Raw genomic sequence first — 12663 nt, 5'->3', positions numbered from 1 at the left:
TGCACGGCCTCTAACCAGGAGCAAGGCAAGGGTGTCCACGGCCTTCATTCTCACTCTACTGGGAGTCCCAACAAGAGCAATAAGGCGAGAAAAACGAATGAGGAGAATCCGAACAAGAAAGGAGGAAGCCGACGTGTCTCTATGTGCAGGTGATACAACTTTATACCTAAAAACTCTACCCGGAAACCCAGAGAACTCACCCACACTCTCAGCCAAGTCTCAGGACCTGAAATTCCACAGAGATCAGCGGCCTTCCTACACACTGGTATAGACATACTGAAAAGAAACCAGGGAAACAATCCGACCGAGGATAGCCTAGAATCCACAAAACCTCAAAATAAACCGAGCCAAGCACGTGAAAGACTTCTCCAATAAAAGTTGAAAAACGAAAGAAAGAAATTGAGGAAGACACTAGGAGATGGGAAGACGCCCTTCCTCCAGGTTGGAAAAATCAGTATTGTGACACGGTCATCCTACCACAAGCAATGTACAGATTCAATGCAGTCCAACCAGAATTCCAGTGGCATTCTTCACAAAGAAAAGTCTTTCTTTCTTTTTTTTTTTTTTTTGGTTTTTCGAGACAGGGTTTCTCTGTGCAGTCCTGGCTGTCCTGGAACTCACTCTGTACACCAGGCTGGTCTCAAACTCAGAAATTCACCTGCCTCTGCCTCCCAAACCCTCTGCTGGGATTAAAGGCGTGTGCCACCACTGCCTGGCCGAAAGAAAAGTCTTAAAATGTACATGGAAGCACAATAGATTCCAGGCAGCCAAAGGACTCCTGAACAAAAAGAACAGAGCTAGAGATATCACCTGACCTGACCTCATGCCACACTACAGAGCTGCAGCATTGCAAACACAAAGACAGGGATCAATAGACTCCAATAGAGAACCTAAATAGCAGGGACGTGTGTGCGTGCATGTACACGCACACACTCATCATCATCCTTAGCTACAGAGTAAATGTGCGGCCAGTCTTGGCTACGTGAGATCCTTCTCCAAAATTCAGATTCAGGTGATGGTAAGAGCAATGACTTTTCCAGAGGACCAGGGTTCAGAGCCCAGCACCCACTTGGTGGCTAACAATCTTCTGCAACTCTAGTTGCTGGGTATCCTCACCCTCTTTTGGCCTCCATGGGCACTGAGCCATGTGGTGCACAGATACAAGCAGACAAAAAAACCCAACGCATAAAGTAAAAGCACCCATACGAATAAAGTAAAAAAAAAAAAAAAAAATTCCTGAAAAAAAAAATCCAGACTCAAATTCCCAGATTCACAGTGTGTGTTGAATCCATGTCCAGGCCCTCCAGCAGTGGTATTTTACACAGCTTTGGGATTTCATTGAGATTAAGCATCCTGGGGTGTAGCTGGCAGCTGTTTTGAGTAAGAAGCTTGATATCTGTTTTACTTTTATGTTAAAAGCAAACAACATGTTGCAGTTCTTTGAAATAATATAATTTATCTTAAAAAATAAAAGCAACAAACAAAAACCCCAGGCATGATAGTGATTGCAAGCGCTTTCAGTCCCAGAGCTGGGGAGATAGACAGGCAGATCCCTGGGGCTCCGGCTCACTGGCAGCCAGCCTACCCTAATGGGGGGGGGGGGGACGACACCCGTGTAGTGAGAGACCTTGTCTCAAAATCAAGGTGGCCAGCTCCCGAGGAAGCACTTGTGAGGCTGACCTAGGCACACCTCACACACGCACAGGCATGCAACAAACACATGCCCTTTAGCTCTGCTCTTGAGGCTAATGTGGCACAAGGGGTGCTTATAGTTCAGTTCCCAGAGCACAGCCTTCTCTAGTGTGCTAAGTAATTTTGTGTCAACTGACACAAGACACAGTCAGTTGGAAGGAGTGATTCTTAATTGAGAACACAACTCTGTAAGATTAGCCTCTAGGCAAGTCTGTCTGGGATGGCATTTTCATTCGGATCACTGAATGATTCGAGAGGGACAAGACACTGTGGGTGGAGTGTGTAAGAAGCCATGCTGACCAGCCATGAGGAACAAGCCCATAAGTACTGTTGTTCCATGGCTTCTGCGTTCTCCTGCCCCCAGCATCCTGCCTGGACTTCCTGCCCTGACTTCCCTCAGTGACAGAGAACCTGAGAGTCACAAGCTGAAATACCCACCCCCGCAGTAGCTTTTGTCATGGTGTTTATCACCGCAGGAGAAATCCTAACTAAGACAGCTGGCACCTGTGAGTGGGGAGAAAACTACATCAGTTGGGTGCCCCCCATTCACAGAATCCCCATGTCTGGATCAGCATCACCATCCAGCGCGCATGTCAGCTGTATCTAAAGATCAAACCCAGGTCCTGGAGCAAGCCAGGTAAACACTGCCTCACGGAGCTGTACCCCCAGCACCCTCATAGACTTTTTGACATAAACCTGCACACAAAGTGAAACTTGTTCAAGGACAAAATTATGTATTTGCCTTATTTCCTTAGGACTTATGTCTAGAAGTAAAAATGAAAGAATCCATTAATATACAACAATTTTGCTTGTATTTATTTATTTTGAGATAGCGATCTACTACACAGCCCTGGCCTGGCCTGGAACTTGCTATGTAAACCAATCAGGCTGGACATAAACTTACAGAGATCCTCCTGCCTCTGCCACTGAGTGCTAGGATTAAACATGAGCACCATCATGCCTGCCTGGTCCAAGTTATGTATATTCCAACAGTTAAAAGCAATGTCAGAGGGATGAAATGACAGTATTTTCACAAACCGCAGCACTCAAACTAACAATTACAAGACTCAAGTAAATGAAAGTAGAGACCAGCAAACCCCCTAGAAAAGCTGTATCAGTTATAATCTCAGACAGGAAGACATTAGGTAAACCTCCTTGCGTGGATGGTGGCTGAGTCCGTGGCTTACCTGGTAGCAGCCGCTCCCCCAGTCTGGGTAGCTGAGCTTCCTCTCGCACTGCTCCATGATGAACGCAGACTTCTGAAGCAGACAGACCGAGTGCGGCCCGTACTGCTCTGCCCCGTAGTTCTTAAACAGCTCTGAAACGACCCAGAGAGTCTCCTCACACACTGACCACTAGCATGGAGACAAGAATGAGGCAATCTTCTCGTGACTAAACGTTGTTCTGCAGATGCAAAGACAGGAGGATTGCCAACTTGAGGCCAGCCTGGGCTACAGGAGACCTGGTCTTTAACTGAGGCTGCATAAAAGCAGGTTTAAAAACCTCAGGTGTTGAGGCAGGCTGTGGCTCACATCTGCAATCCCAGGTCTTGGAGGGCAGAGCAGGAGGATTGCTGCTGAGTTTGAAGCACAGTCTCAGTGGAGGACTGTCTCCCAAAACAAAACACATATGAAAAACATAAATCAAATTTGCTGAATGGAAAATTTCAAGTTTAAAAAGGATCAATGAGACTCCAAACTCAACTGGGTTTTCAGAAGGGAACCACATGAGAGAATTACTTTGCTAGAGATGAGATTAACTGGGCCCTAAGTATCTGGGTCAGCTATACAGAGGACCAGGCACTAAAAATCAGAGGTTAGATTTCAAAACAAGAATCACTTTCTGTGTTGGCCTAAATAAGGTGTCCCCTTCACATGTGGGGCAGGTGAGAGCTGTCCCCTTCACATGCGGGGCAGGTGGAGGTTGGCTATGGAGACAGTGTCTTGCTGTGTAGTTCAGGCTGGACTCAGAACTTCTTCCCGACTCTGCCTCCCACAAACTGAGGTTCTTGTATCTTTAAGTTGTGGTACCTTCTGGAAACCCATACACTAGTCGCAGACTAAGCTCCCAGCTGCAGGAGTGTGGGTGAATGGCCTTTTAGTACTTAGTAGGCAAAAAGACAAAGTCCTTAGATTCTAGTTACAGTGTGTTCGGCTTATAGTCTCTACAAGTTTCACGGCAGTTTTAAACTTAGCTCTTATTTGTGTGTGTACACATGTGTGCACATGTGTGCATGACATGGGGGGTGGCCAAGCATGACATGGGGGATGGCCAAGCTGCATGTGTGCAGGTCAGAGGACAACTCTGAGGGCTTGTTCTCTCCTTCCACTTCTATGTGGGCTCCAGGAATGGAACTCAGGTCAGCGCACTTGGCCAGCACGTGCCTTTTACCTGCTCAATCATACTGCCAGCCTGAGTTCCATGTTTTCAAAATAGTGAGTTCAAGTGGCCCATTTTAAAACAGTATATACAGAAGTACTCGATTTTCTTAAGGTTTTTTTGTTTTGTTTTGTTTTTTTTGTTTTTTCGAGACAGGGTTTCTCTGTGTAGTCCTGGCTGTCCTGGAACTCACTCTGTAGACCAGGCTGGCCTCAAACTCAGAAATCCGCCTGCCTCTGCCTCCCAAGTGCTGGGATTAAAGGTGTGCGCCACCACTGCCCGGCTGATTTTCTTAAGTTTTTTTAAATCATAATTTTATGAGCCATAAGAAAAATGTGAAATAGCAACACTAAATCCTATGGAGCTCCCTTACCTGTGAATTTCAAATCTCCGGAGAGAATAACAAATAGTGTGCAAAGCGGAGCTCAGCAAACCATAATCTAAGCTAAACCCTGAGCCGTGCGCATTTCATGGTCTCTGTAACCTTTCACACTAAAGAGGGCAAAGCACAGTTTCAAAGCTTGAAAGATCTGTATTTTTAGAAAGTGGTGTTGAGCCTAGCTCTAAAGCAATACTGTGATCTGTCCAGCAGATCTTCAGGGGAGATCTGTGTGTTTTTTTCACCTCAGCAAGGCCCTGCCGACGTGCTCCAGTGTTAGTGTTAGGCTGCGGAGCCGGCTGAGTGTGCCAGGCTGTGGCATGAGCCGCAGCTCCCAGCTGTACCCTAGTTACTACTGAGCCCACTGCCCCTTACAAGTATGATCAACAGGCTATTCTAAACAAGAAAGACAAAGAATAAACATCATAGGAGCTTATGGTTTAAACGATCTAATCCGTAATAAAGTAGGAACACAATGGAAAGAGGTGATAACCAAGTTAAAGTTTTTCAAAAAAGAGGGGAAAACTAATTGTTGTTTTTCCTGCTTGCTTAAAAAACTATATATATAAATTTGATGTATATTGGTGTTTTGACTGCACATATGTCTGTAAACCATGCACATACCTGCCTGGTACCTGAAGAGGCCAGAAATGGCTGTCTGATGCCCTGGAGTAAGAGCTTCAAATTGTGAGCTGTGACGTGGGTGCTGGAAATTGAACCTGGGTTTTTTGGAAGAGCAGTCAGTGCTTTTAATCACTGAGCCATCTCTGCTCTGCCTTTTGAGACAGGGTGTCACGGTAGCCATGATGACTTACGAGGTAAGTATTATACAGGCAGAGAAATCAAGTAACAGACAGAAATTAAGTAAAGGAACTGAAAAACTCAAACTCATGTGGCTACGAGGACTGTGCCCTTTGCCACTATTTTATATTGGTAACCGAGAATTGTATGATATAGGCCATGTGGTGATGTCATGCGCCTCTGATCCCTGTACTCAGAGGAGGCAGAGGCAGGTGGATCTCTGGAGTTTGAGACCCGCCTGGTCTACAGATTGAGTTCCAGAATGGCCAGGGCTACACAGAAAATCCCTCTCTAGAAAGAAAATAAACAAACAACAACAAAACTGTATGACGAACTCAACCGTTCATTCACCAGACTACTAACCTGGTTGGTTTTCCAGGATTCTACAGTCGGAGCTGCGCTGGTATTCGCCACTTAAATGCCAGCTGAATTCCTGACTGAAAGGACAATAGTCAGCGATTTCCACAGACCCGCCATAGTAAGGCAGATCCTCCGCAGGTATCCCAGTGAGCTCATCAAAGTACTGCGAACAGATCATGGGAGGGGAGGGGAAGGGAGGGGAGGGGAGGGGAGGGGAGGGGAGGAAGAGTTCTCTGTGAGACTGAAACAAGGCCATGGGCAATTACGGCACCCTGCTACTGCTGCGCACCGTCAAAGCATACTACAGGTTTCTCCATAAACTGCACAGTAAAGACGATGTGACACGCCACACAGGGCATCTTCAGGACACGTGGTAAGATTATTAGTTACCCATTAAGATGGTGAATTTGACTGATTTTAAAGAATAGAGTAGAAAGAGTATAAAGCAAAAGAAAGACTTACAACCAAAACTTAACATTTTCATCTCTTAGCATGAAGCATCAACTTAGAGAATCTTTGGATTGTATTGTGTTAGAATGTTTGATCTAAAATTGCTTGCTGTCTGGGCCAGGTGTGATGGCACACACCTTTAGTCCCAACACCTGGGAGGCAGAGGCAGGTGAACCTCTTGTAAGCTGGAGGCTAGCCTGGTCTATATAGTGAGTTCCAGAACAACAGCCAGGGCTATGCAGAGAGCCGCTATCTAATCGAAACAGAACAGAACAAAACAAAACAAAACATTTGATGTCTGGGTTGCAGATTTGTATTTAATAAAAATAATTAAAGGAATTCTGGCTTGGGATTGGCTCAGACTTTCAAGTTTGGAAATGATGCTAACCATACTTCTGGTATTTTAGACTATGTATTTATGTGAAATGGTATTTATAAAGTCAAAATATTGATAATCCTGGAAAACACTAAAAATGTTCTTTTTCCTGCAGTGAAGATTTAACTATTTAAATGAAATAAAGTAATTCCTCTTCCTTACTAGTACAAATATTTGCTTTTATCTTTAATAAATAGCCAAAGTATGTGTATCAAAAGTAATAAAACAAAACAAACCCCCAAAAGAATCAAACAGAGCTGGGCATGGTGGCACACTCCTTTAGTCCCAGCACTTGGGAGGCAGACAGATGGTCTGTGGTCTGTATCGTGAGGCCCAGGTCAGCCAGGAATACATAGTGAGACTCTGACCCACAAACAAACACCACAGAAAACAGGAAGAAAAAGAGGACTGATATAACAAAAAAAACTAATGCCTAAAATGAAGACATTTTCAATATGAAACACTAGGTGCAATGGACTGTGTTGTAGCCCCCACCCTGCTTTTGGGGAGACTCAAACATGAGGGCTACTAGAACCCAGGAAAAAGTTTGGGGTCACCCAAGCAATACACCAAAATAATAAGCATAGGAAGTGTGTAAGTAACGTTAGGGAAAAGAAACCTTGAAAAAAAAAGCTGTTTATATGAAATAGTCTGAATACTAAAGGAACAAGGAGCCAGGTACATCGTAAAGGTTTCCCACTGTGCCAGCGAGGGGCACTCACTGTAAATCCCAGCATGTGAGAGGCTGAGGCAGGAGGACTGAGAGCTCAGCCTGGGCTACACAGTAACTGTGGAAAAATAAGTCACACTTTCTACTAATACACTGATATTACTCCTGGAAACCCCCGTGCCATGTGATGGGCTCTGATACTCTGTGAGGTCAGGCACACGTCGGAACTTCACGATTGAGCAGGGCATGGAGGGAGAGCTAGCTCAGTGCTCTTAGAGTGTCTGCAGCACTCAGCTAGCTCGTCCTCCACCACCTTGTTCATCTTTCAGATGCCACAAATCTAATTGTCTTTCTTAAAAGCAGAGCATCCGCATCTATAATTAGCAGAATTAGGGTAACTATTTTTTTTCTTCCAAGATTTTGTTTTCTGAATAAATTAGAGAAATTTAAAGAAGGAGACATTAGCAATGATTTGAAGAAACAAAAAGATCCCAGCAGAAGCTGTGGCACTTTCTCTGCAGATAGGAGGACCTGTGTTCGTTCCTCAGCATGCAGACCGGGCACAGGGCAGCGGCCCTCTCATCCCACTGCTGGGAGACGGGACAGCTTGGCTGTTGACTCGAGGCACAGCTAGGTACCCTGTCCCTGCGAAGCAGCAGTTAGCCTTGAGCAAATGAGGGCTCGGCAGGATTTTTTTTTTTCATTTTTCTAACAGAAACATATAGAAACTTACACAAGAAAAAATTTAAAAGATTTGCTTTCTTAATTAAAACAGTGACTACTTTTTTTTTTTTTTTTTTTAAGTCAATTCTTGAAGCTGTGCTGGGACCTCGTGTTACCTGGTACTCGGGTGGTAAGGGGTTAGGAAACCTCTGCAGGTTACACACAGCGACGGCTCTCTGGTCCTGTCTGCAGGTCAGCTGCAGCGGGTTACTTCTGAGTGTGTCACAGTACGGGCTCGGCACCTGCCTCCTGCACACAAGGAAGGCAAGCTGGTTATTTTCTATGTCAACGGCCTCTTGAAGGGTGGTCTGTACATCTTGGTATCACACTTAAAATTAAATATTACAAGTCCTTTACTGAGACTGCCTTTTCAGCTCTAATCCCGAGTTTAACAGTTTATAGTAAATGCCTAATCAGGTTATCAAGATTTTCCCCAGAGCAGAGGGGGTGCTGAGCATAGGCGTGGAAGGTTCATCTAGATGCTGACAACACTACTCCACCATATTAAAGAAAAGCCTATTAACCCTTTTTATAGCTTCGTAAAATCCAGTTCTGTAGATGTGCAGTCTGAATTACTTCGATCATTAAGGGGAGGTGTTTAAAGTATAAACAGTATGAAGTCTCATTTCTACTTCCTGGAAGTATAAACAGTATAAACAGGAGGTTTTTAAAGTATAAACAGTATGAAGTCTCATTTCTACTTCCTGGAAGGCAGAACAGAGTCATTTCCCCTCTTCTTCATTTGAAGCTCACCTGAAGCCCTTAGCTATTAGGACTAACAAAAACAAGAGACGGAAAAGCCACGAGAAGACAGCAGACTAGTTAGGGACTCAGGGTTAGAGACGCAGCGCAGTGGGAACTTCCTCAACACCAAGAAGAAAGCAGCTGACGGCCCTGGGGAGGTGCTTGGCCCTCAGACTAAGCTCTTCCCATAAAAGTGAGGGGAGAGCCAACTCTACAGAGTTGTCTTCTGACAGCCACTCAGGTGCCATGGCATGCACACTTCCCTGCACACAGTGTGGACGCACACAAGAATATACATAGATTCAAAAAACAATTTAATTTTAAATTTAAAATATTGAGAACAATTAGTGTACTAAGAAGCAGGAATTCACAAGGCCACAAAAGGAGTTCACCCTGTCCACCCACAGTGAACCTGGCCACGGTGCTTCCTCAAAGATGATAACACAGGGGAAATGCTTTGAACAAGATGACAAGAAAGCCACAGGTACTGAAGTGGTGGATGCAGGCTGCTGGGGATGAGAGTTACGGGATGAGAGACACAAAGAAGAATCGCCTCTCACCAAATGGTTCAAGGGTCTGGAGAGAGGAGAATATGCCCAGAACAAGCAGGAGATATGCAGAAGGGCAGAGTAGAAGCCAGTGAGAACAGAACAACACAGGACACAGAGGATCAAAATGGACCCAGCCCCGCCTCAAACTTGCTCTGCAGCTGAAGCTGACTGTGAGCGTCTGATCCTCCTGCCTCCATCTCTGCAGTAGTGGGATTACAGGTTTACTTCACACCAAGTTTATGTGGTACTGGGAATCAACCCCAGACTCCATGCATGCTAGGCAAGTACCGCATCAAGTGAGCTGCAAACGCATTTCTCAAATAACGATTGTTAAGGAAGATCAGTAAGAGAAACAACAAACAATCTCTGGAAAGAAACCATGAGAGCGGGTACTTATTACAACATTAGGAGGGCTGGTGAGATGGCTCAACAGATAAGAGCACCCGACTGTTCTTCTGAAGGTCCTGAGTTCAATTCCCAGCAACCACATGGTGGCTCACAACCATCCCTAACAAGATCTGGCGCCCTCTTCTGGAGTGTCTGAAGACAGCTACAGTGTACTTACATATAATAAATAAATAAATCTTTAAAAAAATAAAATAAAAAAAAAAAAAAAAAAAAAAAAAAAAAAACATTAGGACTCAAACAGCGGTTACAGCAGCAGCCCGAGGAACAACCGAAAGGGTTAACAAGTAAGTCAGCCTCATACATACGCATCTGATAACTAAGACAATGAAATCGACCAATCTCTCACAAAATATAAGGTGCCACAATTTATCGACAACTGTATTAAGGAAGCTGAGTTCACAACATTAGAACTCTTAAAAGAGCAATCTCCAGGCCCAGACCGTGTCACTGGGGAAGTCTACTTTACACTTAACAATGGTGCTTGTTCCAGCGCTGCAGGTGGATAAGTAGGAGAGGCTGAGGCAAGAAGATACTGAGTTTGAAGCCAGCCTGGGCCACAGAGGAAAATTGTCAGTGACAGTGGGAGGGAGGGCAGGAAGGGCTGGCTCAGTGACTAAGAGCTTGCTGCTCTTGCACAGGATCCTGGTTCGGTTCCCAGCACCGACACTGGGAAGCTCACGCAGCTCCGGGATATCTGACGCCCTCTTCTGGCCTCCTCAGGAACACACACAAACATGTGCACACACACACACACATACAACTAAAGAAGAAATAAATCTTAAAATAACAAAGAGAAGCAGCAGGGAAGACGGGGTAGGGGTGGGGGAAACCCAGTTCTATATGACCTCTCCCAGAAAGTAAACAGAAGGGGTCTTCTTAGTGCATTCTAACATAAATGAGGTAAAAAACTGTACAGAAAAAAGAAAGGAAAAAATACCCCAGTGTGTAGAGTAAGGAAACCATAAGTGGTTAAGAGAAACCTTCCGTGATAAAGGAGCTGGCCTTCCAGGGAAGCAGTAATGTCTGACGTTTACATGTCTACTAACCATCAAAGCTCATGCAAACATATAACACATATAAATTGCACTTTAAAATACACCAATATCTGAGTGTGATGACAAAAGCCATTATTTAGAGATTGTGACTCATTATTTATTCTGAGAATTTGTTTTTCAAAACACAGGAGATTTTTTTTTTTAGATTTATTTATTTTATGTACATATACTGCAGTTCATCTACAGGACATTTTTTAAAAGAATTATTTATTTATTTATTTTATGTATATGAGTGCACTGTTGCTATCTTCAGACACACCAGAAGAGGGCATCAGATCCCATTACAGATGGTTGTGAGCCACCATGTGGTTGCTGGGATTTGAACTCAGGACCTCTAGAAGAGCAGTCAGTGCTCTTAACCACTGAGCCATCTCTCCATCCCTGACATGTGAGATATAAATAAAACATGATTTAAGTAACATGACAGGGGCTGGAGAGACTGCTCAGTGGTTAACAGCACTGGCTGCTCTTCCAGAGGTCCTGAGTTCAAATCCCAGCACCCACCCAGCAGCTCACACTTGTCTGTAACTCCAGTTTCGGGGCTTCTGACAACCTCACAGACATACGGGCAAGCAAAACACCAATGCACATAAAGTTTAAAAAACAAAAGCAAAAACCATATTAAGTAACATGAAGCACATGCCCTTAGAGCCGTATCTAGTTAAAGGTAAAGTAACTAGAGAGAACAGAAACTATATAGAAATATCCTCATAAACAGACTCAAAACCCAAAACAAAATGCCAATACACCAAACTCAGCAATGCCCAGAAACAACTACATGCAATGACTGGACGGGGTTTCCTCCTGGAATGCAAAGGTGATTTAATATTTGAAAACTAAACAAAATATCCCATCATATTAGCAGGAGGGAAAAAATCATATAATTATATAAATTAAAGCCAAAAAACAGTTGATAAAATTCTGTATTCATGTTCGATTTAAAAGCAAAAAGTAAGAGAGACAGAGACAGACAGGAGAGTTCTCAGGTCACAGAAGACCTTCAAAAACAGAACTCAACAGCTTTGTATGTGATGATGACAGAATGGATGTTTCTTTCCCCCATTCTGTGTTTGCAGACTGGAAAACGCCACAGAACAACAATGATATTCTCCTTAAACACATGCACAGGCGTAATGCAGTGTCTGTCAAGCCATCTTGCAAGCCCCCCCCCTTTCTTTCTTTCTTTTTAAATATAAGACTACTGTAAAATTCACACAGAAAGCAAAGAAGAGAAACAGTAACATTATTTTGAGAAGGAATAAAGAAGGAGGGTTCATTTCAGCCTAATGGTTGTATGATAAACTACAGAGCTTCAGAAACCACCCACTATGGACGTACGCATGGAAGGACAGACACAGGAAAAGAAGCATGGACAGAGAAGATGGGGAAAGACCCGCACAAACAGGAGCTGCAAGGTGGCTCAGAGAGCACTGCTCAGCCTGATGAGCTCTGTGCAAGCCCCAGAACTGGGGTCTGTGATGTAATTACCCTGAGGGCCTCATGCCTGCGAGGCAGACAGTACCACTGGGCTCTTTCCCCGGCCCAAGAGTCATGTTTCTAATGCTAAGGCTAAGAGCTCTTTGCCAAACGCTAGATTCCAAATTCCATATGGTGGAAGGAGAGAGCTCACTCCTGCAGGTTGTCCTCTGGCTTAAACACATGCACTGGCCGGGCAGTGGTGGTGCACGCCTTTAATCCTAGCACTTGGGAGGCAGAGGCAGGCGGATTTCTGGGTTCGAGGCCAGCCTGGTCTACAGAGTGAGTTCCAGGACAGCCAGGACTACACAGAAAAACCCTGTCTTGAAAAACCAAAACCAAACCAAACCAAACCAAACCAAACCAAACCAAACCAAAAAAACCCATGTGCACTGTGGTATGCCAATACACACACACACAGAGACACACACAGACATACAACAGACAAACAGACATACATATGCTCACACTGAGACACACACATACACACATACACACACATACACACAGACACACACTATATGGGAACAACCTGAGAGGGGAAATGGCCATTTTAAATGAATGGTGCTGGAACAATCAATATCTATAAAAAAATTATG

At 44.3% G+C, this 12663-nt stretch overlaps 1 protein-coding gene and 1 non-coding gene across 7 annotated transcripts in view; both read right to left on the bottom strand.

Annotated features, from left to right (window-relative positions):
• Lmln (leishmanolysin-like (metallopeptidase M8 family)) overlaps positions 1–12663 on the bottom strand; it is a 65826-nt gene that overhangs the window by 14908 nt on the left and 38255 nt on the right. For all 6 annotated transcript variants that reach the window (XR_384560.3, XR_384561.3, XR_384563.3 and 3 more), the window contains 3 exons: positions 7947–8079; positions 5615–5774; positions 2880–3010 (listed from right to left, as the gene is read on the bottom strand). Coding sequence is in view for 2 of the 6 variants with exons in the window: in XM_030249110.1 (XP_030104970.1) it covers positions 2880–3010; positions 5615–5774; positions 7947–8079 (424 nt within the window). In the remaining 4 variants the exon portion in view is untranslated. The remainder of the gene's footprint in view (positions 1–2879; positions 3011–5614; positions 5775–7946; positions 8080–12663) is intronic.
• Mir1947 (microRNA 1947) lies at positions 7343–7427 on the bottom strand. The gene has a single exon (NR_035469.1). It is a non-coding gene; the product is annotated as a microRNA 1947 (primary transcript).

This window comes from Mus musculus, chromosome 16 (assembly GCF_000001635.26).
Source record: "Mus musculus strain C57BL/6J chromosome 16, GRCm38.p6 C57BL/6J".
Taxonomy (NCBI): domain Eukaryota; kingdom Metazoa; phylum Chordata; class Mammalia; order Rodentia; family Muridae; genus Mus; species Mus musculus.
This window is presented reverse-complemented; position numbering and strand designations above follow the sequence as displayed.